This window comes from Pongo pygmaeus, chromosome 3 (assembly GCF_028885625.2).
Source record: "Pongo pygmaeus isolate AG05252 chromosome 3, NHGRI_mPonPyg2-v2.0_pri, whole genome shotgun sequence".
Lineage (NCBI taxonomy): Eukaryota > Metazoa > Chordata > Mammalia > Primates > Hominidae > Pongo > Pongo pygmaeus.
In genome coordinates, this window is record NC_072376.2 from 93708964 (window position 1) to 93733223 (window position 24260).

Sequence of the window (24260 nt, forward strand, 5' to 3'; positions counted from 1 at the left end):
ACAGGTAAATTAATACAGGATTTAAAGCTCTGACTTACCTAGACATTAAAATGAGTAGAGGATGTAACTCTTTCTGTAAAAACTTCTTGTTTAAGTAGCCCTAGTGTCACTTTTTTTTAGGCCTAATACCACTTTAGGAAATTTTTTTCAGCCGCTACATTTAGGTATCTAATGCCGTAATAGAGCTCAAAGCATTTTTGCAAACTATCTTTGCAATGCTTAAAAGAAACACTTAGATCAGGGGTCAGTAAAGTTTCCATCGAGTCCCATAAAGTAAATATTTGAGGCTTTATGGGCCATACGGTCTGTTTAGTATAAGATGCTGCAGCTGTAGCAGAAAACAGCCACAAGAAGATATATAAATAAATGTGTGGCTATGTTCCAATAGAACTTTACTTAAGGACACTGAAATTTGAATTTCAGATAATTTTCACATCATGAAATCTTTTTTTTTTCTAGCATTGTTACCTTGTGGGCCATACGAAACAAGCAGCTGGCTAGATCTGGCCATCAGCCCATAGTTTGCTGACCCCTGGTGTAGTGGTTGAAAGATGAACCTTGTTGCTGTCACAATAACCAAAGTGGTAGAGGGATCAGGGAAAGGCAGTGCAAGGAAAAAGAAGGCAATATTGTGAAGTTGCATTCATCATGGTTTTTTTTCTGTATCTTATGATGTTCTGGTATCTTATAAATTTTGTTGGCAGGGAAGAGACTCCCAGGACTAGCTAATTCTTAGAGACAGCAAAGGACTGGGCCCTGAGCATATCTAACTATTGTCAAGAACATAGCCGCAACCTTCCCCTTTATCTAACTTTCACACACCAAGCCAATATAGAAATTGCCCTAATTCACCCCAGGGGCTAGGTACCAGGCAAATGGAGAATGCCCCTCCAGCCCAGAGCCTGCTGGAATTATTCAGACTTGCCAGTCGGAAACTGTTGGACTTGCTCTGCCTTGCCTCCCTGCAGAAACCTCAGTCAAAGTCTATGCTTTCTTCTTGCTCCTACTTCTGCCCCCAACCGACACTGGTGCTTCCCCTGTGGCCCTGCATGGCATGGCATGTGCCCTTTCTCTGGGGAAACTGAGCAATATAAAGCTTTCAGTGGCACTGGCCTCTGTGTGTCATCACTCAGCTACCCCCATAAATTAAAATCTCAACAGGTATCATGAGGCGGAAGTGCCTTCCTACTCTCGGCGGGATCCCAGGACCAGTAGCATCAGCATCCCCTGAGCCTCATCCCAGACCGACAGAATCTGCATCTGCATGTAAAAAAGATTCCCGGGTTATTTGCAAGGATATTGAAGTTTGAGATGCTGTGGTGGTGTGGTTTAAAGCTTGGGGTCTCGAATTAGAAGGCCCATTTCAAGTATTTGTGCCTCTCATTAGCTATGTGGCCTTGTACAAGTTATTATTATTTCCACCCCTAATAAGTAGAGATGAATCTATGCTAAACACTTAGAAAATGCCTGGCAAATAATACTATCATTCTTTTTTAAAAAATAAATACCCATGCACAAACTGTTAAGGCAACTTCCTCAGATACATTCTTAGCCAGTCTCTTGAACTGATCCACTGTGATTATAGCCCATGCCCGCCCCCAACAATTCCACCCATAAAAGAAAAGAAAGACGCCACAACTCCTGGCCGCAGAGTGTAAAATATATTGATGGCTGTAAAGGGACAACTTGGGGATATTTTAGGTCTGCTGAGATGATGCACAGCATACATACATGCTCTAGTTTTTGGAACCATGTCATTAAGTTTTCAAATACATCTGTTTTGAACGTGGTATTTTGTTTTTTTCATTAGCACGAATTACTACTCTACAGTTTCTTCTAGAGTAAATAAATATAATGGCTGTTTACGCAGAGCGACTACAGACTTACTTAGATGTTTAACAAGGTGAACGATTTCACAATTAGATCAACCATTGAGTTAACAGCAAGGTGTTTTTCATCTGTTTTGTTTACTGCTATAGCGGGGGGGGGGTGGTAACTTTTCCAATTTATTCTTTGTTGACATCTTTAGTTACCAACAGACTCCCAAAAGTAATGAAAAGTCAGTTAAAAAAAAAATAAATTGTAATTATGCCATGGGTTTTCCCAAGATCCTTAAAGTGAGCTCATTTAAATTTACAAGAGAAAAATAACAGGCATCATGGAAAGCTAACAAAAAGCTACTGAAAAATACATCTGTGGAACACAGTGGTCAGTTGTAAACAGCTCAGAAGAGCAAAAAAAAAAAAAACTCCTTCTAGCATGTTAAGCAGTCCAATGACAAACTCTGCTTTTTTTTTTCTTTCTAGTGGCTATTTTCCTACCACAGTGTTGAGCTTCATTATTATATTAAATAACTTATATGGGTAAAAAGGAGTTTGCTAACCAGCAGCCAACTCAAAACCTTGTAGGAGGAGGGAGGAGAAAAATTTACAACACAGCACACACTAAGGGGAAACAAAGTCCGCAGTCAACTTTCAACCAGTCTTACCCCTCTCTGGCAATACTGATTGAGCTGAGGTCTGGGATCTAAACGGGGGGTTTTAGATCCCCTCCCTCCACTCCTTTCTTCATTTAAGTTAACAAAAGAAACATGGGCTTCCTCAGAGCCAGCACTCAGCTGGGCAAGTCCCATTAGCAGCAAATGTTCAACCAAATAAAAAAAAAACACACACACACACACAAAAGAAAACTCCATCCAGGTGCAGAGCTGTGATTCACATGGAAATTCCAGGAGATGAATCATGTGCAGAGCCGGGATTTTTAGAGGATTCTTTCTCAAGTGTCTTCAGTGAACATTTCAGTCTCACAAAATCTGAGTCTATCTGTCAGCTGCAGGAAATAAGTTCTCCATCTGGGCTCGAGCGAGCTTGCGTGCTTTGCTGACCGGGGCGCTCCAATGACTGCAGGTCTTCATGAGTGTCCGTGGTACAAGATGCCAGAAAACAAAGGCCAGCCCCTCCATGATCTGCAGGAAAGCAGCAGCAGCAGCAAGCAGGCAGCTCCCATGTGTTAAACTCTGCCTAAGAGGCTCGACCTGAGTAATAAAAACAACACAACCTAAGACAGAATGTAACAGACTACTTGAACTAGGATGAAAATGCCTTGTGTAATACTAATTTTATCTTTCCTGGGTTTTAAGTTTGATTTTACAAAGTTAAACCAGGAAAAAAAAAATTCAAGCTTTTAAGTCCTATTGGCTCTCTGGGAAAACTGCTAGTCACTTAAAAAAAAACAAACATTTATTAATGGAGATGGCAAAAGCTTAAACAGATAAATCTATATCTTGCATAGGTTTATATTATAACAAAAACAAAAAAAGCAAAGATCATTAATGATAAAGAGCTTTTAGGTATAGGTTATCACAGATGGGTTTACTTGGTAGATATAAGCATCTTCACAACACATTCCATGAACATTGGGAGAGTTTAAACAATAGTTGACACTAAGGGTGTCTGCCGTCAGAGGTGTATTTGTCACTGCCACTGATGAATCTACGTGTCTGCAATGAATGGCTCTAGGGCCACCAAGAAAAGCATCTATGTAAAAATATCTTACTGCCTTCAAAGCTAATGTATAAAAGTTTTCAGGTGGGTACAATGATTCCAGAATATAGTCAGCCCTCTCTATCTGTGGGTTTTGCACCTGTGGATTCAATCAACTGCAGATCAAAAATATTTGAAACAAAAAATATGTGTCTGTACTGAATATATACAGACTCTTTTTCTTGCCATCATTCCCTAAGTAATATGGTATAACAACTATGTATATAGCATTTACATTATATTAGGTATATAAGTAATCTAGAGATGACTTAAAGTATAAGAGAGGATGCATATGGCTATATTCAAGTATTATCTATCTATTTATTATTTTGAGTTTACCCTAACAGGTTATGTGTTATTGAATCAGTAAGACTGATGGCCACAAGAAAAGAATATTTCTTAAAACAGCAGCAACAGAAACTTTCATTTTATTATACCAGGGACTAGAGCATCCTCAGATTTTGGTATCTGCAGGAGGTCCTGGAACCAATCCCCCATAAATACCAAGGGATGATTATGCTTAATCTTAGTATCCACTTAACGTATGTATTTTGTAAATTGTAATAGCTGTTTTATTTTGTTTTAACTTCTTCGTGGTTGCTATGCCTTGGCCAACACCTGCGATAACCCAGTACCATTCAATGACACTACAGGAGCATGTGCTGACGAGTAATAGAGAGCGAGACACTGTGTCCAGAGCTGGGGCAGACATTAGGGGAAGACCCTGTGCTTGCCCTCAAGGGGCTTACATAGCAATAGAGAAAACCACAAACACTACACAAAACCACATGGCTGGTAAGGAGAGAGGAAGACTGCCTCCTGAGTGTATGAGTTCTGGAGAAATTCTTTCCAGGGAAAAACGGGCCAGGGACGGGGGAGGCATTGGAGCTGGGCCATGAGAACAGACAGGATATGGAAAAGGCAGAGTGTGTGGCTTGAACAGACAGGATATGGAAAAGGCAGAGTGTGTGGCCAATACAGATGAGAGCTGTTCTTCAAAGCGCCTTAAAAAGCAATTTTAACGTGGAAACTGTCTTTTATACCAAAGAATATAACTTTCTTATCAACCAATTGATATGGGAGTGCTGGGAGGGGAACAGCACGGTCCCTTTAAATGATACGGAATGGAGAAGGGAAATGCTGGGTAGAGAAAGGTGGGTCCCTGGCTAGGGCTCAACCCCCACGGACCTAGGTGAGGACAGACATTTCCTGCCCAAATGCTGCATTTCCCAAGACCACCCTGGCCCACCACGCCCCCATCCTGGGCCTAGAAAAACCCGAGACCCCCGGCAGACAGACCCACAAGTAGTTGGACGTGATGAGGAACACATCTGCTAAAGAAGACGCAAGTGGCTAGTCGTCGAGAGGACATTGAGGGGAGCACACTGGTAGAAGGGCACGCCGGCAGGGCACACCGAAAGACGCCAGCACGCAGGACAGACTGGCGGGATGAGGCGGAGTTTGGCAGGGGCAGTCTGAGGAGCGGCTGGTCGTCGAGAGGACACTGAGGGAGCACGCTGGCAGATGGGCACACCGACAGACGCCAGCACACCGGCAGGCCACTGACTGGCGGGACAAGGCGGAGTTTGGCAGGGGCAGTTGGAGGAGAGTCTGGGCCACTGAGTGGCCCCACTCCAGTGTAAAAACATCTCCCTTTAGGCTCCCCCATTGGCGGAGAGCTATTTCCACTCAATAAAACTTTGCACTCTCACGCCTGTAATCCCAGCACTTTGAGAGGCTGAGGCGGGCGGATCACGGGGTCAGGAGATCGAGACTATTCTGGCTAACATGGTGAAGCCCCGTCTCTACTAAAAATACAAAAAATTAGCAGGGCGTGGTGGCGGGCGCCTGTAGTCCCAGCTACTCAGGAGGCTGAGGCAGGAGAATGGCGTGAATCCAGGAGGCGGAGCCTGCAGTGAGCCGAGATCCTCCCACTGCAATCCAGCCTGGGCGACAGAGAGAGACTTCGTCTCAAAAAAACAAACAAAAAACTTTGCACTCATTTTCCAAGCCTATACGCGACCTGATTCTTCCAGTACACCGAGGCAAGAATGCTGGGATACAGAAAGCCCTCTGTCCTTGCCATAAGGTAGAGGGTCTAATTGAGCTGGTTAACGCAAGCCACCTATAGATGGCAAAATAAGGGAGCACCTTGTAATACAGGCCCACTGGGGCTTCAAGAGCTATAAACATTCACCCCTAGACACTGCCGTGGGGTCGGAGCCCCACAGCCTGCCCATTGGTATGCTCCTCTAGAGGTTTGAGCAGCAGGGCACTGAAGAAGGGAGCCACACCACACCCCCATCGCATGTCCTGGGAGGGGCACAAGGGAACCTTTCTCATTTCACAATCAAATGTTAGATGTCATATATTATGTGAACAGTACAGACGTGGGAAGACATTATACAGTTCAATCTTTAGCTTTTAAAGTCAAACCTTTGACTTATGAACCTTTCCAATCTAACCACTAGTTAATATGTCATAAAATAACAAGAACTAGAAAGTAATTTTGTAGGTAGGTCTGGATTAATTTAAAATGTCTGGAGACCACAGGTAATGCAGATACCAGATATCATTTATGTGTAGCCAATTTGCTTACCAATTTTTTAAAAAATCTACAAGAAAAGTAACAAAAGTTAAGCTATACCCAGGGACCCCACCAAACTGTTTTTAAAAATTCAGAAAGGAGGGATTAAAAAGGAGACATATGGAAGGCAAAATGTATCAAAAAAGGATAACTAAAAGGAGTAACTCTCAAATCTTTTATCCAGCAAGATATGCACTCTGAGGCTCATGTTTTGCACATGAATAATATTAAATAGCACAGTGAAATATTTTAATACAAACAGAGTAATACAAAATTTTAATTGAAATGTGCCACTGCCCGGCACAAAATTATATATTTTATTTATATATATATAATTAGTCAATGCATTTTAGTCCTGTACATATATATATAGGCATCAGCCCAACAAGCCTGTTATATCCCATGGCTTTAGGCATTGGCCAAACCTTCTTTATGTTTGTGTCTGGGGATACAGGAAACATCTCCAATCCTTCACCAATTACTATGATATCCTAAGGATAAGAATTCCAATACCTTCATACCTTATCCCTCATCATTGGGAGCTACAAAGAAGGCCTAAGCTTTCCTTTGGAATAAACACAACCACACAAAACCAAGTATATCTTAGATATCCTGGTTCATGAAATCTAGCCTAATATCAAGTATAATGAAGGCTCTCAAATGATTCTGGGACCACAAAAATAAGAGAATATGTGCTTGTAAACCCTAATACAAAAAGGTATACATTCCGAGTTTCTCAGTAGGACTATAGTAATAACAAGTTTGATTATATTATACCCTGGGCTGCTTTTGCCTATTAAAGTATCTCAAATGCTTAAAATACAAATTTAAGCCTATTCCAGTTTTCTTCAAAAATACTCATAGAATAGCAAAAGTTGTAAATCTGAAAAATCTCCAGATTATGTTTGAAGTCCCAACTCTCTCAAACAAAGAGGGGACTGAGATCCACTTGGAAAGTGGCAAACCCAACTTTATAAAGCCTACTAGTACTTCTTTCCTTATCTCAGGTTAAATACAATTTTAGTGTTACAAGAACTCTTCAGAAATAAAGTCTGAACTTCTGATATTTTAGACAAAGTCAATGCATATTTTTTTTTTACCATACTATCATTCAGTTCCTCATTCTATTAAATAATGGGAGAGAAAAAGAACAGTCACTGTATATCTGCCAGTATAAAAAAAATGAAAGACAATAAAGCAGAATGATGGTAGTGAGAATTCTGAGCCACAGAGATTTGGTGTACAAGAGATAAAGTGCAGAGGACTTGGAACAGATAGACAGCAGCTTCCTATAGAACGCATGTGGCTTTCTTCAAACAAAGCCAATTTCCTTCAGACCTGTGCAGCAATGAGAAGAATGAGACCCACCTTAGAGACTTCCATCTGTCTTTCTCTATATGATTTTCAGGTCCTTCACTCTCATAAGAAGCCAAGTAGAGAGCTACAATCAAACAAAAGAAAGTGCATTAACATTAAAACCTTCTCTTGATATATTATCTACCACCATCCATCCCTTGTTTGACTTGAGCCAAACTCCATAGCAAAATACTCTTCAAAACATCAAGTCATGACCAAGAAGCTTCACTGTTTCATGAAGAACACAGAATATCACTTTGCCTCTGACTGACCATCTCAATGAAAACCCAAGGGCTTCTAAGCCAAAAATGCACTTAATTACCTAAGAATGTATAAGGCAAAAAAAGCTTATAAAATGTAAGCCATATATGATGCTGTCGTATACTCAGACTTAATGTTCTTTACAAAGAAAGGGGTGGGAGTTCTTTCCTTGTAGCCTGAGTTGTTTTTTCCTTTTTTCTTTTTTTTAAAACTCTTTACTAGGTAAAAAGCCAGGTTTTCTAGGCCAATTTTCCATTCTACTAATATTTTTCTTCCTTTTTAAATCAGAAAGACTCTTCATTTAAAAATTCAAAAGTTTGTTATTAATCCTCTTTATAGAGATTACAAACAATCAAATCCCCTCTGGTATAGGTGATATTAATTCAAAATGTTCTCCTGGCTGGGCGTGGTGGCATAATCTCAGCAGTTTGAGAGGCTGTGGGCAGATCATGTGAGCCCAATAGTTGGAGACCAGCCTGGACAACACGGCAAAACCCTGTCTCTACAAGAAAAAAAAAAAAAAGAAAGAAAAAAATTAATCAGGCATGGTGGTGCATGCCTATACTCCCAGCTATCCAGAAGGCTAAGGTGGGAGGATTGCTTGAGCCCAGGAGGTTGAGGCTGCAGTGAGCTGTGATCGTGCCACTGCACTCCAGCCTGGGTGACAGAGTGAGTCGCTACCTTAAAAAAAAAAAAAAAAAAAAAAAGTCATTATTGTAAATACTATCAATCTACTATGAGAAACTGTTAATAGGTGCTATTAATTCCTGTAATATTAGGATATAACAAAAAAATAAAATAAATCTGTAAGTATTTTATGAGCTCACTTCTGATGATTTTTTTCTGTATCTAATCACTTTTTCTGCTTCAAATTCCCTAATGTTTTAACAGGTCAAAATGTTCCAGTACTTTTTTAAACAGCAGAGGGTAGCAATTTACTGTGTTTGTTTTTTTTCTCCAAATTACATTGACTATCAACATACCACAAAACACCTTTTGTCTATTCAAGTAAGCTCAAACAAGAAAAAAAAAATTCTTCAATAACCCCATTTGTGCCCATAGCTTTGCAAATCTGGTATTATAAAGAATACTTAAACACAGAAACATACTGTTTATAGGTGAATATTAAGTGCAAATATTTTAGGGACAAATCATACATTTTCTGTGAAACAGAAAACACTTAACATGGAACAGATCAGAGGACAGGCCTCATTACTATATGAGTAACCAAGCATTTCTATACTAATTTCCTAAATAAAGGATTTGGGGATGCTAGTGGTAGCTCCTATTGAATGGCCTTACCATCTTCACTGAAGACTGGTACTGTGAGCAGATACTGCAAGATCTTCCGGTCCCTCTCAAATGGACACTCCACTTGTTTCCATGTCATAAATTCACTCACTTGTTTGGCCAGTTCCCAAAATTTCTGGAAGATAAGTAAAAAAAGAATATAAAGGTGATCATAAAAAGATAATTATGAGCTTGGGAGAGGCAATTCCATTTGAAATGATTCCTTCTTATTTTATTAAGGAGACAGGGTTTCACTCTGTCACCAAAGCTAGAGTGCGGTGGTGCAATGATAGCTCACTGCAACCTCAAACTCCTGGGCTCAAGCAATCCTTCAGCCTCAGCCTCCCTGCTACTAGCAGGGACTACAGGTGTGAACCACCACGACTAGCTAATATTGTAATTTTTTGTAGAGACAGGGTCTCACTGTTGCACAGGCTGGTTTCCAACTCCTAGCCTCAAGCAATCCTCCCACCTTGGCCTCCTAATGGACTAGTATTACAGGCGTGAGCTACTGCAGTTACTTTCTGGTGTTTAATCTTCTGAATTATATAGTTTTCTTAATTTAATAAAATCTATTTGTGAGGTATAAAAATTTTCTCAAGTTCCCTCAAATAGTAATAATCATCATCATAATGGCTCAGCTACTCTCTTCTACTTGGTATTGTTAATTTCTTTCAAAGTAATATGGAAAGAGATAATTTGTTCTGAAACTGCAGAATTGGCTTTGGCTGCCTGGCCAGGAATGCGGTGCTGGAGAAGCTGCCCCTCTCCTTGTGCTCGGATTTTTGTATCCTACTTTATCACACTCACCTCAAAATTGACATGGCCATTGGGAAGGCGGTTGGCACAACCCTCATTGAGGAAATAAATATCTTTGATTAAGAGACTGAAGAATGGTATCACAATCTAGAGGAAACAAAAGGTTCTGGTTTGTCCGGGCAAACAAATATTTAGCCTCTCATAAAAATACGCAAGATTAATGAACAACATTAACTTCTGATTACACGGAAGGCCACAAAGAACTAAGGTACAGTGTTTTGTTTCTTACACAACAGCAATTTCTTCCCTTACATAATTTTGCTTACAACTGCTATTTATAACCAAAGCACAGCAAGGACAAGCAGCATTGGGAAGTGAATAGGTTAGTACTTTTATTACAATTTTTCCTATTTTTCTCATTGCAGTAATATGCAATAAAATCTGAAAACTCTAGCTACTATGAAAGAAAAAATACCTAAAAGAACTCTTGCCTTTCACTTAGCAACCAACCCCTTAGCAAAATGTTAATAGAATATCTATCACTGCAGGCACCAATTTTTTTTTTTTTTTTTTTTTTTTTTTGAGATGGAGTCTCTCTCTGTCACCCAGGCTGGAGTGCAGTAGCGCAGTCTCACCCACTGCAAGCTCCGCCTCCCGGGTTCATGCCATTCTCCTGCCTCAGCCTCCCGAGTAGCTGGGACTACAGGTGCCCACCACCACGCCTGGCTAATTTTTTTTTTTTTTTGTATTTTTTAGTAGAGATGGGGTTTCACTGTGTTAGCCAGGATGGTCTTGATCTCCTGACCTTGGCCTCCCAAAGTGCTGGGATTACAGGTGTGAGCCACTGCGCCCAGCCTTTTTTTTTTTTTTTTTTTTTTTTTTAAGAGACAGGTCTTGCTCTGTCACCCTGGCTGGAGTACGGTGGTGCAATCATGGCTTACTGCAGCCTTGACCTCCTAGGCTCAAGCAATCCTCTAGCCTCAGCCTCCTATACCTGGGACTACAGGCGTGTGCCACCACACCCAGTTAATTTTTAAAAATTTTGTGTAGAGATGGAGTCTCACTATGTTGCCCAGGCTAGTCTCGAACTCATGGAAGTCAAGCAATCCTCTTATCTCAGCCTCCCAAAGTGCCCAGATTATAGGCACGAGCCACCAAGCCCAGCCATGTACCAAGATTTTAAGATGCATGACCCATCTCCCTGCTAGAAGCTGTACTGCTTATTATTTAGATGTCTACAATTAAGATAAACTTTTTTTTAGATAAACATTTTATTTCTTCTTGAAGACATTCCTCAAGATAATGTGAGAGTTCAAGGTTTTAGAATAGTTGCTACAAACTTTCTATTGTAAACCTGGCCTGTGTATGATGAACAAGTTAGCACCTGCTCTCATAGGAAATCACCTAAGAAGTACCTTGCATAATATGTTTTGAGACAAATGTGCCCCAGGTGAAGGAGGAAATATGAATGTATAAATTAAAATTAATAGCTGTTTAAAAACAATAAACCTTTAAAAATACTTTCCCATCTGAATTCTTTGGCTTGATGAGGTGGTATTTAATTAATTAACCTAAAGCAATAATCTCTCAGTAAGTACCCCAAATCATACTAAGCCTACAAGAAACAGAGAAAAAGGCTCACATACAGTAATTTCCATTTTCTCTCAAATATCAACATATTTTTAAAGATTCTAAATTTCCTACAATGTAAAGAATCCACTAAACACCAATCATGGGCCTATCTTGTTTCCCCAAGGTCAGATCTTTGAAGTGTCCTAAGCTTATGACTCAGGTGGTACTTCTATATTGAGTGAACAGAAAACATACTTTTGGGCTCACACATAAAAATATTAAGTATCAATTCCCTTCTAAGGAAAAATTCAGATTTTCACCAAAGTCATTTAAAAAACAAGTTTTGATTATTTTTGTTTCATTGATTTCTGAAAATAACCAAAATGAATCTTCCGTTTTGACATCTTTTGACATCTCACCTAAACATACTTTTAATCATTTGTTATTATCTCTGACAGTCTCTAAAGCCAAATTAGTAAAGATCTCATTACTTTTCCTTCTAATATGATTAGCTATTTTCCACTATGTTAGAACTAAACAGCATAGTAACAATAGTAAAAGTACAACTGAACCTTGCTTCTTTGAAAGACTATTTGTGAATGGAAATGCTGGACTTTGGATGCTGCCAGACAACAGCAAAAAATTTCGCTTCAGAATTTCCGGGTAGTATAAGCCAGGAGTTGGCAAACTGTGGCCCTCAGGCCTCTTTTTTATGGCCTAGGAGTCACACATTTTACATTTGTTAAGTAGCTAAAAAATCAAAATAATAATATTTCAAGAGGCATGGAAATTATATGAAATTCAAATGACAGTGGCCATCGAGTTTTACTGGAAGATAGCCATATTCATTCATCTTCATACTGTCTTCTGTGCTACTGTGTCCAAGGTGAATATGCACTTAGAGGATAATAAGGATACATCATCATAAGACAGCCCCAGGGAAATAAGAACAAAATTATAATCAAGATGTAATATTTGTATATTGTAGCAGCTTTTCAACAAGAACTTTATTTTTGTGCTCTATTCTTTGGTGCTGAGCTGTGAGATTCATGCGGTGCTGATCATTTACTGTTTCTTATTGATATTTAAACTTCTCATAAATTCACACCAGGTGCCTATAGCTGGATTATAAATTCTAGATGGCAAAGGCTATTACCTTACATGATTTTTGCATTCAGGGTTGCCTGCAAGATGCTCCACTATTGACTATCTCAATCACTCTTTCATAGAAAAAGAAATAGAAATAATCTTACTTAGGATATTTTACTGCTCTGTTCCTTATGTCTGTATGCAAGAAAGAAGCCTCGCAGGCTTCAACTTCTCATTTATTCATGGATAATTCCCTTCAGATCTGTAGCCCCTATACAAATCTAATATAGTGAAAATCAGATTATAAGGACTTCAGATTTCCATAAGCTAAGTGAATGTACACATTATTAGTAGGACAAAGCAAAAGTTCATTTTCCTGAAGGTCTTGTCGATGTTTTTAGCAGGAGAACTTCTCAGGTAATAATATTTTCGAATTTCCTTTCAAAATATTCTTAATTCAGAGACCCAGCAACTACACCATAAGGGTTTTGCCAGTTCCACACCTAGAAATGAATGCTGATAAATAGGACCAAGTAATTTCACAGGAGCAGAATTGGAATGGCAAGAGGATTTAAAGCCATGTAATCATAAGAGAAATGGTTAAAAACCTGGAGACACAGGTACCTACAGAAAAAAAAAAACAGCTATTTAAAGAATATTTAAGGGCTGCTGTGTGGAAGACACATTTGGTTTGTTCTCTATTAGGTACCTAGAGATGTGCCACTCTGACCACACAAACTTGAGATTTAAAAGGATACAAAAGATTCACCATATTGGTCAGGTTGGTCTTGAACTCCTGACCTCAGGTGATCCACCTGCCTCAGCCTCCCAAAGTGCTGGGATTACAGGCGTGTGCCACCACGCCTGGCCAAGAATCCCAATTTTCTTGAATAAAAGGTGGATTTAACTAGAAATGCTTTCACTCTTAGCCTTTGAGCCCAACTGTAAAAAGAGATGGCATTTTTTTAAATGGCTGTGATTTTTTTGTTTAAATTTTAAGTTCTGGGATATGTGTGCACAATGTGCAGATTTCTTACATAGGTATACATGTGTCATGGTGGTTTGCTGCACCTATCAACCCATCATCTAGGTTTTAAGCCCCACATGCATTAGGTATTTGTCCTAATGCTCTCCCTCCCATTGCCCCCCAGCCCCCTACTGGCCCCTTATGTGTTGTCCTCTCCCTGTGTCCATGTGTTCTCATTGTTCAACTCCCACTTACGAGTAAGAACATGCAGTGTTTGGTTTTCTGTTCCTGTGTTAGTTTGCTGAGGATGATGGCTTCTAGCTTCATCTATGTCCCCACAAAAGACATGATCTCATTCCTTTTATGGCTGCATAGTATTCCATGGTGTATATGTACCACATTTTCTTTATCCAATCTATCATTGATGGGCATTTGGGTTGGTTCCGTGTCTTTGCTATTGTAAATACTGCTGCAATAAACATACGTGTGCATGTGTCTTTATAGCAGAATGATTTATATTCCTTTGGGTATATACCCAGTAATGGGATTGCTGGGTCAAATGGTATTTCTGGTTCTAGATCCTTGAGGAATTGCCACACTGTCTTCCATAATTATGTAAATTACGTTGAACTAATCTGCTTTCCCAACAACAGTGTAAAAGTGTTGCTATTTCTCCACAGCCTCGCCAGCATCTATTGTTTCTTGACTTTTTAATAATTGAATGGCTGTGATTTCATTTGTTTTATGAACTACAGAGTACAATTTATACGTTCACATAGAAGCTGTTTAAAGCAAAACAAAACTAAAGCAGACATAATTTATTAAATGATGTAAAGGGTAAATACTTGGGACTTTTTGTAGAAAAAAGAATTCCACAACTGAGATATTTTGGAGGGATTGCACTTCAGAATTTCTTTGGCCAACAATGCAGCTCCCTACTCACAGATATGACTCCACAGCCTCCTCCCTGGGGCAGAGCCCACCAAGCCCTCACTGAAGCCCATGCAGAGAGAACCTTGCCTGCCCTGCAACACAGAGAAGGTGAATGAGGCCACGTACAGCCCCTTCAGTGGGCTTACTCTTCAGTGTACTGCAATCCTCCCACATGTGCTCATTGTTTGAAGCTTAAAAGACCTCATATTAGATTTTTTTTCTCAATCTAATCACAAGAGTACTGGGATTGAGCAAGTAAAACTTAAAAGCTGGCAAACTCTGTCAGGCTACAGTAAGACTGTCATCTCTGCTTCATACCCCCTCTGATCTTATAAGTTTCTTTATTTAAATAAAAAATTTGAAGTATTTACAATATCCCTCAAACATTGTTAGAACTGATATTTCAGATCTGATTGAGAACCAAGTTAGCATTTATTAAAGGTGGGGTTTTGTGTTTATTTTTATTTCAGATCACTGAGTCTGAAGCTTTTTCAGGGGACGTGACTGGGAAGCCGTGAAATGTTTTTTACCTCATTTTCTTTCATTTGTGGAAGATACAGTTTAAGTTAAAAGATGGATGGAATCTAAACCGAAAATAACCTCCATCAAGCAACCTTCATTAACCCAGTTACCATAACTAAGTATTCACTTCTCAAATAACATGACTGCCAAATGTTGAAACAGCTTATCCTTCCTCTGTAAAGAAATATGACACCAAAATGTGCCAAGAAAGGACCCTCAGAATCAAGAATATGGTAGATGCAGGATGGTACTAATTTGTTTTAAGAGTAGGGTAGAGTGAGAAAGGACCATTAATTTCTCAGACATTACCCCTGTACTTTTTCTGCTACCCCCATCATCCAATTAGTAACAGCACGCCTAATGCTATAGCAACTAACCCACTTTCTGAAAATAAATGACTTAACCATGGGAGGTAAGCTAATTCTTTTAAGAGAAAGGTTATATTAAGTCAGCTACCTTGTGCAGAGCTTAAATGTCTATTTTCCATTAAACTAAATTACTCTCTAATGCTATTAGTCATCTTAACATATGACTTAATGTATTGCTTGAAACACAATTAAGAGGCACTACAGAGTAATTATTTAAGTAATGTAATAATAACACAGCAATATCCAGTCTAACAAACTTTCTGGTAGCATTCTTCTCTGTGTGTCAAGTGGTATCATTTCTAGAGTACACATGTCTCTCTCTTAAATCTCAAAAAGTAAAAAAACTTCAGTGTAGTAGTTCACATAGCATTTCAGCATAAAACACAGCAACTCTACCATAAGAAAGACACTACTTTAAGTGCATACCTTTTCTCTACTACTATGAGCAGTTAAAGACCTTTGTGCTGCCCCACGAAGAGCTGTTCGATAATTATAGAAATTGCTTGAAGGGTCCATCTGATGCTATAGATAAAAGAGAGAAGAATATTAACTATTTATTTATTGTAAACTTCTATAGGAAGTTTATAAGATCACACATTTAGCTATATATAAAATTCAAAATAAGTTAGGAAACTCAGTAGGAATATGATTTATCCTTCTCATACACACAAATGCACATGACACAAGTGTTTTCCTTCCTGAGGTTTGGTGTAATTATGCGAGCTGATGTCAGCTTCAATAACGTTAAACCTAAACCACATTCTTTCTAGGCTAATTGTTGAGCTTAGATGTAAAACTAATAAGAGTCAAACACCAGCATCAGAAAAATTTCCTGTTTGCATCTGAAGGTCAACGGGCCCGTTGATGGTTAGCCATGTATAGTGATCCAACACTTTGTAGTGACAAATCACGCACAAATAATTGAAGCATATTATTTTGCAAGAAGGAAAATAAATGTATTAGGTTGTATGAATAGATCATAACATTATATATATAATGGTAATTTCCAATTTGGGAGAAAACTTGGAAGAGAACACTTTCTTATTATCTCCAAAGATAGTAATTCAAAGCACTGATATACCAAGGTAGTGCTGAGATGAATATGATTCAAATACACATACTCTTCCATGTGATTTTTTTTTTTTTTTTTTTTTTTGAGACAGGGTCTCACTTTGCCACCCAGGCTGTAGTGCAGTGGTGTGATCTTGGCTCACTACATCTCCCACCTTCCAGGCTCAATCAATCCTCCTGCCTCAGCCCTGCAAGTAGCTGGGACTACAGGCATGTGCCACCACACCCGGCTAATTTTTTGTATTTTTCATAGAGGTGGGGTTTCACCATGTTGCCCAGGCTGGTCTTGAACTCCTGGGTTCAGGTGATCCTCCTGCCTCGGCCTCCCAAAGTGCTAGGATTACGGGCATGAGCCACTGCGCCTGGCCCACAATTCTCACTATCCTCAGAATTGTATGGGAAGGGCTTTTTCACAGGTCAGCTAAATTTGTCGACAGGATGATGAATAAATGTTACTGTAGGGATGGGGAACCCTTCCCCTGAGACACTGAAGATAAATGAAGCTAACAGGCTCACAGTGAAGTAAAGCTCTCAACTGCTCAGGACCAAAATTCCATTCTGGCATATAAGGTGATATGACTGACAGGTCACTATTTCCCCAGTCAATTAACGCCAGAGTGGACATCTCTACCTATAAAGCAACCAGTACATAACCTGATTTATTTTCCCCTCCAACTCTACCCACTTTCCTTTCCCTGGGTCTGTAAAGATAGATGGGCTTTTTCCTCTGTCGTAGTCTGATGGAGAGGCAAGACCACATAAAGGAATTCCACTCTCCAGGTATAAAGTGTTACTTAACAGCAAAACATCAGCTTCACATACCTCAAGAATGTCAAATTTTGCAGTCTTCACTTTGGCCCAAGTTTTTTTTAGTCGAGAGACTGGGCTCATATTCATACCAGCTTCCCATTTGAAACAGAGAGGGAGAAAAAAGGAAAATTGAAAGAGAGAAATAAGAAAAACCATAAACATATACTTCTAAAATACGTTCATTACTGAGAATTCTAAAATTAGTAAGTAACAAACTCCAATTTTATCACTTTTTTTTTTTTGCAAATTCTGAGTCGAGAAACAGCATAAATTTACCACTGACTCTGTGCAGAGGTGAATACATTTTCTCTATAAAGGGAAAGAGAGTAAGCATTTAAGGCTTTCAGTCCATATGGTCTGTGTCATCACTACAAGACACTATCACTGCCATGCAAAAACAGCCACCATCCAGTTATGTAGATAACTACATAAACAAATGGTTATGGTTGTGTTCCAGTAAAACTTTGTTTATGTGCACTGAAATCTGAGTTTATATTACAGTCACATGTTAGAAATGTTAATATTATTATTTTCATTTTTTTCAATCATTTAAAAAGACAAAAACCATTCTTAGCTCACTGGTCATAAAGAAACCCGTGGTGGGCCATATTTGACCCACGGGTCATAGTTTGCTGATCTTTGACCTAGAAACTAATGTGTCAACCATGCTTTGCGTGTATTACCTCATACATCCCCTCAACATTCTTAAAAGAATATGCTAAAGTTCCAGGGAGTAAGAAATTTTCCCAAGGATATCCAGTTAACAAGTAACAGACATGGAAGCTCACACGGAGCTAACACCATAACCCACACTCATTCCAACAAGCCATGCTGCCTCTCCTGAATGATACTTTATGTACTATAACTATTCAGAAAAATATTACAGTGGCTGTTGTACAGAAAAGGAACCCACGTTAGCCTAAATGAGTACATATATTAATTCCATGCCAGCAACATTCATATTTTAAGGACCAGAAGTGGAAGATTGCTTCCTAACTGAGGTACAATTTACATACAAAAAATACACAGATCTTAAACACATAATTAGATGAATTTTGACTAATGTGTAAGTCCATGTATTACCACTCCAATCAAGATATAGTAGCACATTTCATGATCCTAGAAAGCTCCTTTGGACCCTCTTTGGTCACCTCCCCACCACCACAGAAATCAGAACACTGGCTGCCTAAAACCAGAGATTGGTTTTGTCTGTCCTAGAACTTCATATCAATGAAATCATACTGTATCTACTCTTGTGTCTGTCTTATTTTGCACAACATAATGATTCTAAAATTAATCCATGTTACTTATATGTATCAATTGTTCATTTTTATTGCCAAACAGTATTTTATTGTATTAATATGCCACAATTTATTTAGCCATTCATTTGTAAATGGGCATTTGGATTGTTTCCAGTCTTGGGCAATTATGAATAAAGCTGCATTCTTTTACAAATCTTTCTGTGGACATGTGTTTGCATTTTCATGGAGTAAATATGTAGGTGTGTGCAATCTCTGCATTGCAGGGTAGAAATATGTTTAACCTTATAAGAAATTGCTGAACAGTTTTCCAAAGTAGTAGTACCATTTTATACTCCTACCAATAATGTATAACAAGAGCCCCATTTGTTCCACATCTTCAACACTATTTGGTGTAACCAGTTTTTAAAATTCCAGTCATTCTAGTGTATGCAATGGTATTAATATTTTGCTGCAATTTAATTTGTATTTCTCTGATGAATAATGATGTGGAACACCATTTCAGATACTCGTTAGCCATTAATATACAGCATCTTCTTGCATGACATATCTGTTTCAGTCTTTTGGCCTTTTTTTCACTAGGTTGCTTGTCTTTTTATTGATTTGCAGGGTTTTTTATAGATTCTGGATACAAGTTATTTGTCAGCTGTATGCATTACAAACATTTTCTCTGATGCTATAGCTTGCCTTGACATTTTCTTACTAGTAGAAGAGGGAAATTAAGTAATCTGTTATCTAGACTGTGGGCCTTTCAGTCCCTGATTCAGATAATCTTTCTGTTTGCTATGTTCATGGAGTTAGTCAGATAAATAATAAGCTGAGACTTGGCCAGTATTTTTATAGGGGGGAGAGAAAGAGGAAATGATATGTAAACAAAATGGAACAATAAATTGGTGGAAGGGAGAATTTATTAGATTAAGATTCTTGAATTAAATTTGGTAGACTCTCTAGCTTCAAACTGATCCTTCAAAAAGACCTCAACTCTCTTCTTCTTCTTTTTTTTTTAGATGGAGTCTCACTCTGTTGCCAGGCTAGAATGCAGTGGCATGATTTCAGCTCACTGCCACCTCCAACTCCCTGGTTCAAGCAATTCTCCTGCCTCAGCCTCCTGAGTGGCTGGGATTACAGGCATGTGTCACCATGCCCAGCTAATTTTTGTATTTTTAGTAGATACAGGGTTTCACCATGTTGGCCAGGGTGGTCTCGATCTCCTGACTTCGTGATCTGCCCGCCTTGGCCTCCCAAAGTGCTGGGATTATAGGCTTGAGCCACTGTGCCCGGCCTATTCTTTTATTCAAATGTTTATTGACCACCTACAATTTGTAAGATGGCCATATAATTGATCATACAAACTAGGACACTTTTTAATGAAAGAGCTATTATCAAAAGCTATTATCAATAATTAAGGCAAGACAGCAAGTATAAATTGGAACAACCAAGACATATTGTTACCATACCTATTTATAGAATGAAAGGAAAGAAACATGGTCTCTGATGTTAAAACGTCCATGATATAGAGGAGTGAGTTTGTACACTAGAGTAATAAGGTCTGTGGGTGATAAGTACTAGAAGCCTGAACAGTTAGAAAATGTGCCAGTTTCTTAGGCCACTCTCTTGTCCAAGGAATCAGATAATTTAGTCTTGGATCATTATTTCTATAATACTTGATATGCAAGCTGCCAAAATACTTTTTAAAACTCTTTATGTAGACAAATATCTTACCTATAAGCCTTTGTAGATGAATATTTAGCTAAGGTTAACTTAAAACATTCCAACAATTCTTGCATACTTAAGAAAGATTACACACATACTTGCACTCATTTGGCTATTTAAAGCATTTTGGACATTCTCAAATAACTCTGGATTAAAAAATGCAGTCTGTATTAACAAAACCATACTATTTGCAAATTTTCTGTGGGTCATTTCACAGGATTCGTAAAGATAAATGACATGTATCCTCCACAAAATACTCACAGATTATTGCCATCAAGGAGTTGAAGTTGCCAATGTTAAAACACTCCCGAGCTACATCAATGAAATACTCGATCATTCTTGCTCGGTGTTTTTTCTTAACAGGCTATACAGTAAAAGACAATAGAGGGCAGTTATCCAGTAGGAAGGCCCAACAGTTCTAAAATAAGTATGAAAAAATAATGTTGAGAACTAGGAGACAGAAAATTCATTTCCTCACCATACAGATTTCTGTAGCAACCAAGTAGCTGAGGCGATTAAACCATTCCACGTAAGCTTCTAAGTTTCGTGTTTTCTTCCGTTCACTGTAGCAACTCTTTAGAGAAAACAAAGTAAACAGATGAGTTAGAGGAAAAAAAAGAATGTATTGGCCTCTCATTTTGTGAAATACGAGCCTTTATTCTCAGTTTATGGATTAGGAAAGCTTTTTAGAACAACAAAAGAGAGAGAGAAAGACAACCACTGGCATTCTTGATTATCCTTACAGAAATAGGATAGTCCAGTGAAACACTTGAGGTCTAGAAATGTACTCTGATGCATTTATAAAAGTGTCCTTAGGCCGGGCGTGGTGGCTCACGCCTGTAATCCCAACACTTTGGGAGGCTGAGGCAGGTGGATCGCCAGAGGTCAGGAGTTCGAGATCAGCCTGGCTAATATGGTGAAACCCCGTCTCTACTAAATATACAAAAAATTAGCTGGGCACGGTGGTGCGTGCCTGTAATTCCAGCTACTTGGGAGGCTGAAGCAGGAGAATCTCTTGAACCCGGGAGGAGGTTGTAGTGAACCGGGATTGCACGACTGCATTCTAGCGTGGGTGGCAGAGTGAGATTCGGCCTCCAAAAAAAAAAGTGTCCCTACCCCTCTTCCCAAGAAACTAAGTTAGTCTGGATTGTATCTTCAGAAACACAATTCAGAGGAAGAATTCTGGCTGCATTCCAAAACAATCCCGACTCAGATGGAGTGCAAATACCAACTGCTATAATCAATACAGCAAAAAGTGGCTAAGAGTACAGAGGAGTAGAACATTTTCTCTTAAAATTAAGCATAGGACAAAATTTTAGAACATAATGTTGCAACAAACTAAGTATCTTCCAAGTAGATAAACAGAAGTCTACACCATCATGGTCTTTAGTAGGGTGAGTAACACATTGTTCAAAGGCAAAAAAGTTAATCTCATCTTGAAGTTCAAGGCCAGCTTGAAGAGGCTAATTACACCCCTCTTTCCTTCCTTCCAAAAGAAAGAAACAAACAATGAGTCCACTAGCCTTCTACTGCAAAACAAATTCTTCACTTCCTGTATTAGGAGACACTATTCTAAGGCCGGAAAGCAGCTGTTGCCCCTACTCTCAGAAGGGGGCTTTCAGCAGCGGGTGTTGTAGTCTTTGCCTAACAATTCAAAATGCTTCCAGGTCACTGGGAGATGAAAAATTTTCTTATATGTGTACACTGACTTGACAGTCCATGCCCAGCATTATTTTCTTTCATAGTGGGCTGCACCTAGGCAATAAACCTCTCATGAGAGATTCACCTTAAAATAAGAGGCAAAGCAGTTAAGCCCCTTGCTCAGCAAGCTGGATGTGCATCCTGTCTTTCCTGCCCCTGCTATTGTTGAATTATGGGCAGAACCTTCTCTCTTAGCAGATTCTTAATCTGCTAAAACCATTATGCTTTCATCTCCTATTTTCATCACCACAAATGCCTGCATCTACTTGTTGTAAAGGTCTTACTAAATTTCCCAATAAGGAGGAAGAAAAGGCTACAAGTTAGTGATGGGGCAATATTATAAAGGAGCTTGGAGACCTCGCTCAAGAAAACTGCCATGAATCAGACGTGGCTGATGAAAAAAAAAAATCTGATTTTAAAATCTACAACAGAATATAGATCTAACATCTGTCCTTTATACCCACTATCACAGACTGATAAATTCCATTTTTGGTTTCAGTGCTGACCTTTGGGCAGACTGATTACCTTGTCATTATCCAAAGGGTCCTTCTGCACGAACGCCTGAACAAATTCTTCTGGCCCAATATAATTGAGCCTCTCCTAAAACACAAACCCAGAAGGTCAACAGTATTAAAGAAAATGAAAAGAAATGGACTGTCAACTCCCTCTATGACTATTGGCACCACCCCCCATTTTTTAATGAAGATTATAAAATAAGCCTTTAGCCCTAAATACTTCCATCATCTTCAAGGTCTGTGCAGAGGCAATTTTCTGCTTGGGTCAATGTTCCACAAGATAGTGAAAGGCTGAGCAGGTTTTGGAAAAACTGATTAGAGGTGGAAGGTGAGGAAGGTCAATAAACTCTTTGCTCTTCAGCCTTGTTTAGTATTTATTTACAAGTGAATCCCCAGAATATCAGAAGCATTCATATTCAAATCCATAAACAAAGTATGTTTCAGCTCTCTCGGATGATTTCCCACTTGGATTATTCTGACCTCTCCTGTGACATTACTGCTGACAAATATATTGTCCGGTTGCCAAAGCAAAGCAAATCTGTGGTTGTAAAGGGCAAAGATGATAACGGCCTTACCAGCTCTATATGAGTCAGCTGCTGGGCCAACGTGTAAGGGTCGTTGCAGACAGTAATGATATCCCTTTGTATAGACTGTGGCTTGGTCTTGAGAACTGTGAGCCGATCTGTGGATGTGGAGCTGATTTTTGCCAGGACTTCTTCGTACTGGCTGAGCGCAGCAAGCTTGCGGATCAGACACTGCATCATTTGCTGGACATTCTTTCTGTATGTCTGCTAGGGAATAAGCGAAGAATTACATCCGTGCTCTGCATGTCTGCTTTTGCCACTATGCAAACTTAGAGACTATGTCCTCAAATGATTTTACCTGGACATTGGAGAATAAACTTGGTTAAGGGCAGTTACGACACATGCATAAGTTTGAGACACATGCATAAGGCATTTTCAAACCTGTAAGGTTTAGTTCTTCTTTGGGGTTGCGACTGAGAGTACAGTTCAGGTTGGGCCATGAAAACACTCCAGTGACAATTTAGATTACCTCTTGAGGGAATCCAGTATAAAGGGTACTAAGTATAACTGAGTGTCCTCTGTTCCAGAAAAGAAATGTACCTACCAGTTTACTTCTGGTGGGTTGAAATACATTGATCGCAAAGTCAGTGCATCCTTTTCCTAACGCTTTTTCTTTAGGGCCACCCTCTTGATTTCTCTAGTCCTATCAATCTCATCAGTCTGGCTAACTAACAGAAATATACCATTACTTCCCACTCACCCCCTCTAACCACCACCTTTTTTTTGTTTTGTTTTGTTTTTTGTTTTCTTTGAGATGGAGTCTCGTTCTGTTGCCTAGGCTGGAGTGCAGTGATGTGATCTTGGCTCACTAAACCTCCGCCTCCCGGGTTCAAGCGATTCACCTGCCTCAGCCTCCCGAGTAGCTGGGATTACAGGCATGCGCCACCATGCCTGGCTAATTTTTGTATTTTTGTAGAGATGGGGTTTCACTATGTTGGGCCAGGCTGGTCTCGAACTCCTGACCTTGTGATCCGCCTGCCTCAGCCTCCCAGAGTGCGGGGATTACAGGCGTAAGCCACCGCCTTCTTGACTTACACGTAAAATGTGGATTACCATGAGGAAGCAGTGGATATTCATTTCTGGCATCTGACCTCCACTGGGCTCATAATCATTTCTTTTGCATTCATGACTCACTATTAACGTTCACAACGAAACTCTTCCCCATGGAAATTCTCCCTGCAACACTACTCCCAGGTGCCACTTTGTTTGCTACTTCATTATGCTACAGCCTCATGCTTAAGAGAAACTGGTTTAAAAAAGCACTGCATGTAGTTTAGATAACTGTCAACCTCCTGACTTTTAAAACATTTGTTAAATCAAGAAATGACTTCACAATCCATCAATCCCAGGGCACAGCTATG

General features: G+C 39.3%; 1 protein-coding gene across 6 annotated transcripts in view; it reads right to left on the reverse strand.

Annotated features, from left to right (window-relative positions):
• Positions 1-1648: 1648 nt before the first annotated feature.
• The window catches only part of RASGEF1B (RasGEF domain family member 1B), a 616825-nt gene continuing 594213 nt past the window's right edge, over positions 1649-24260 (reverse strand). For 5 of the 6 annotated variants that reach the window (XM_054485214.2, XM_054485213.2, XM_054485217.2 and 2 more), the window contains 10 exons: positions 22891-23106; positions 22326-22400; positions 20578-20673; positions 20361-20463; positions 17140-17219; positions 15673-15768; positions 9847-9942; positions 9049-9172; positions 7498-7570; positions 1649-3034 (listed from right to left, as the gene is read on the reverse strand). In XM_054485214.2, the coding sequence (XP_054341189.1) occupies positions 3010-3034; positions 7498-7570; positions 9049-9172; positions 9847-9942; positions 15673-15768; positions 17140-17219; positions 20361-20463; positions 20578-20673; positions 22326-22400; positions 22891-23106 (984 nt within the window). In that variant the 3' untranslated portion in view covers positions 1649-3009. The remainder of the gene's footprint in view (positions 3035-7497; positions 7571-9048; positions 9173-9846; positions 9943-15672; positions 15769-17139; positions 17220-20360; positions 20464-20577; positions 20674-22325; positions 22401-22890; positions 23107-24260) is intronic. The other variant, XM_054485218.2, reaches the window with a different exon arrangement.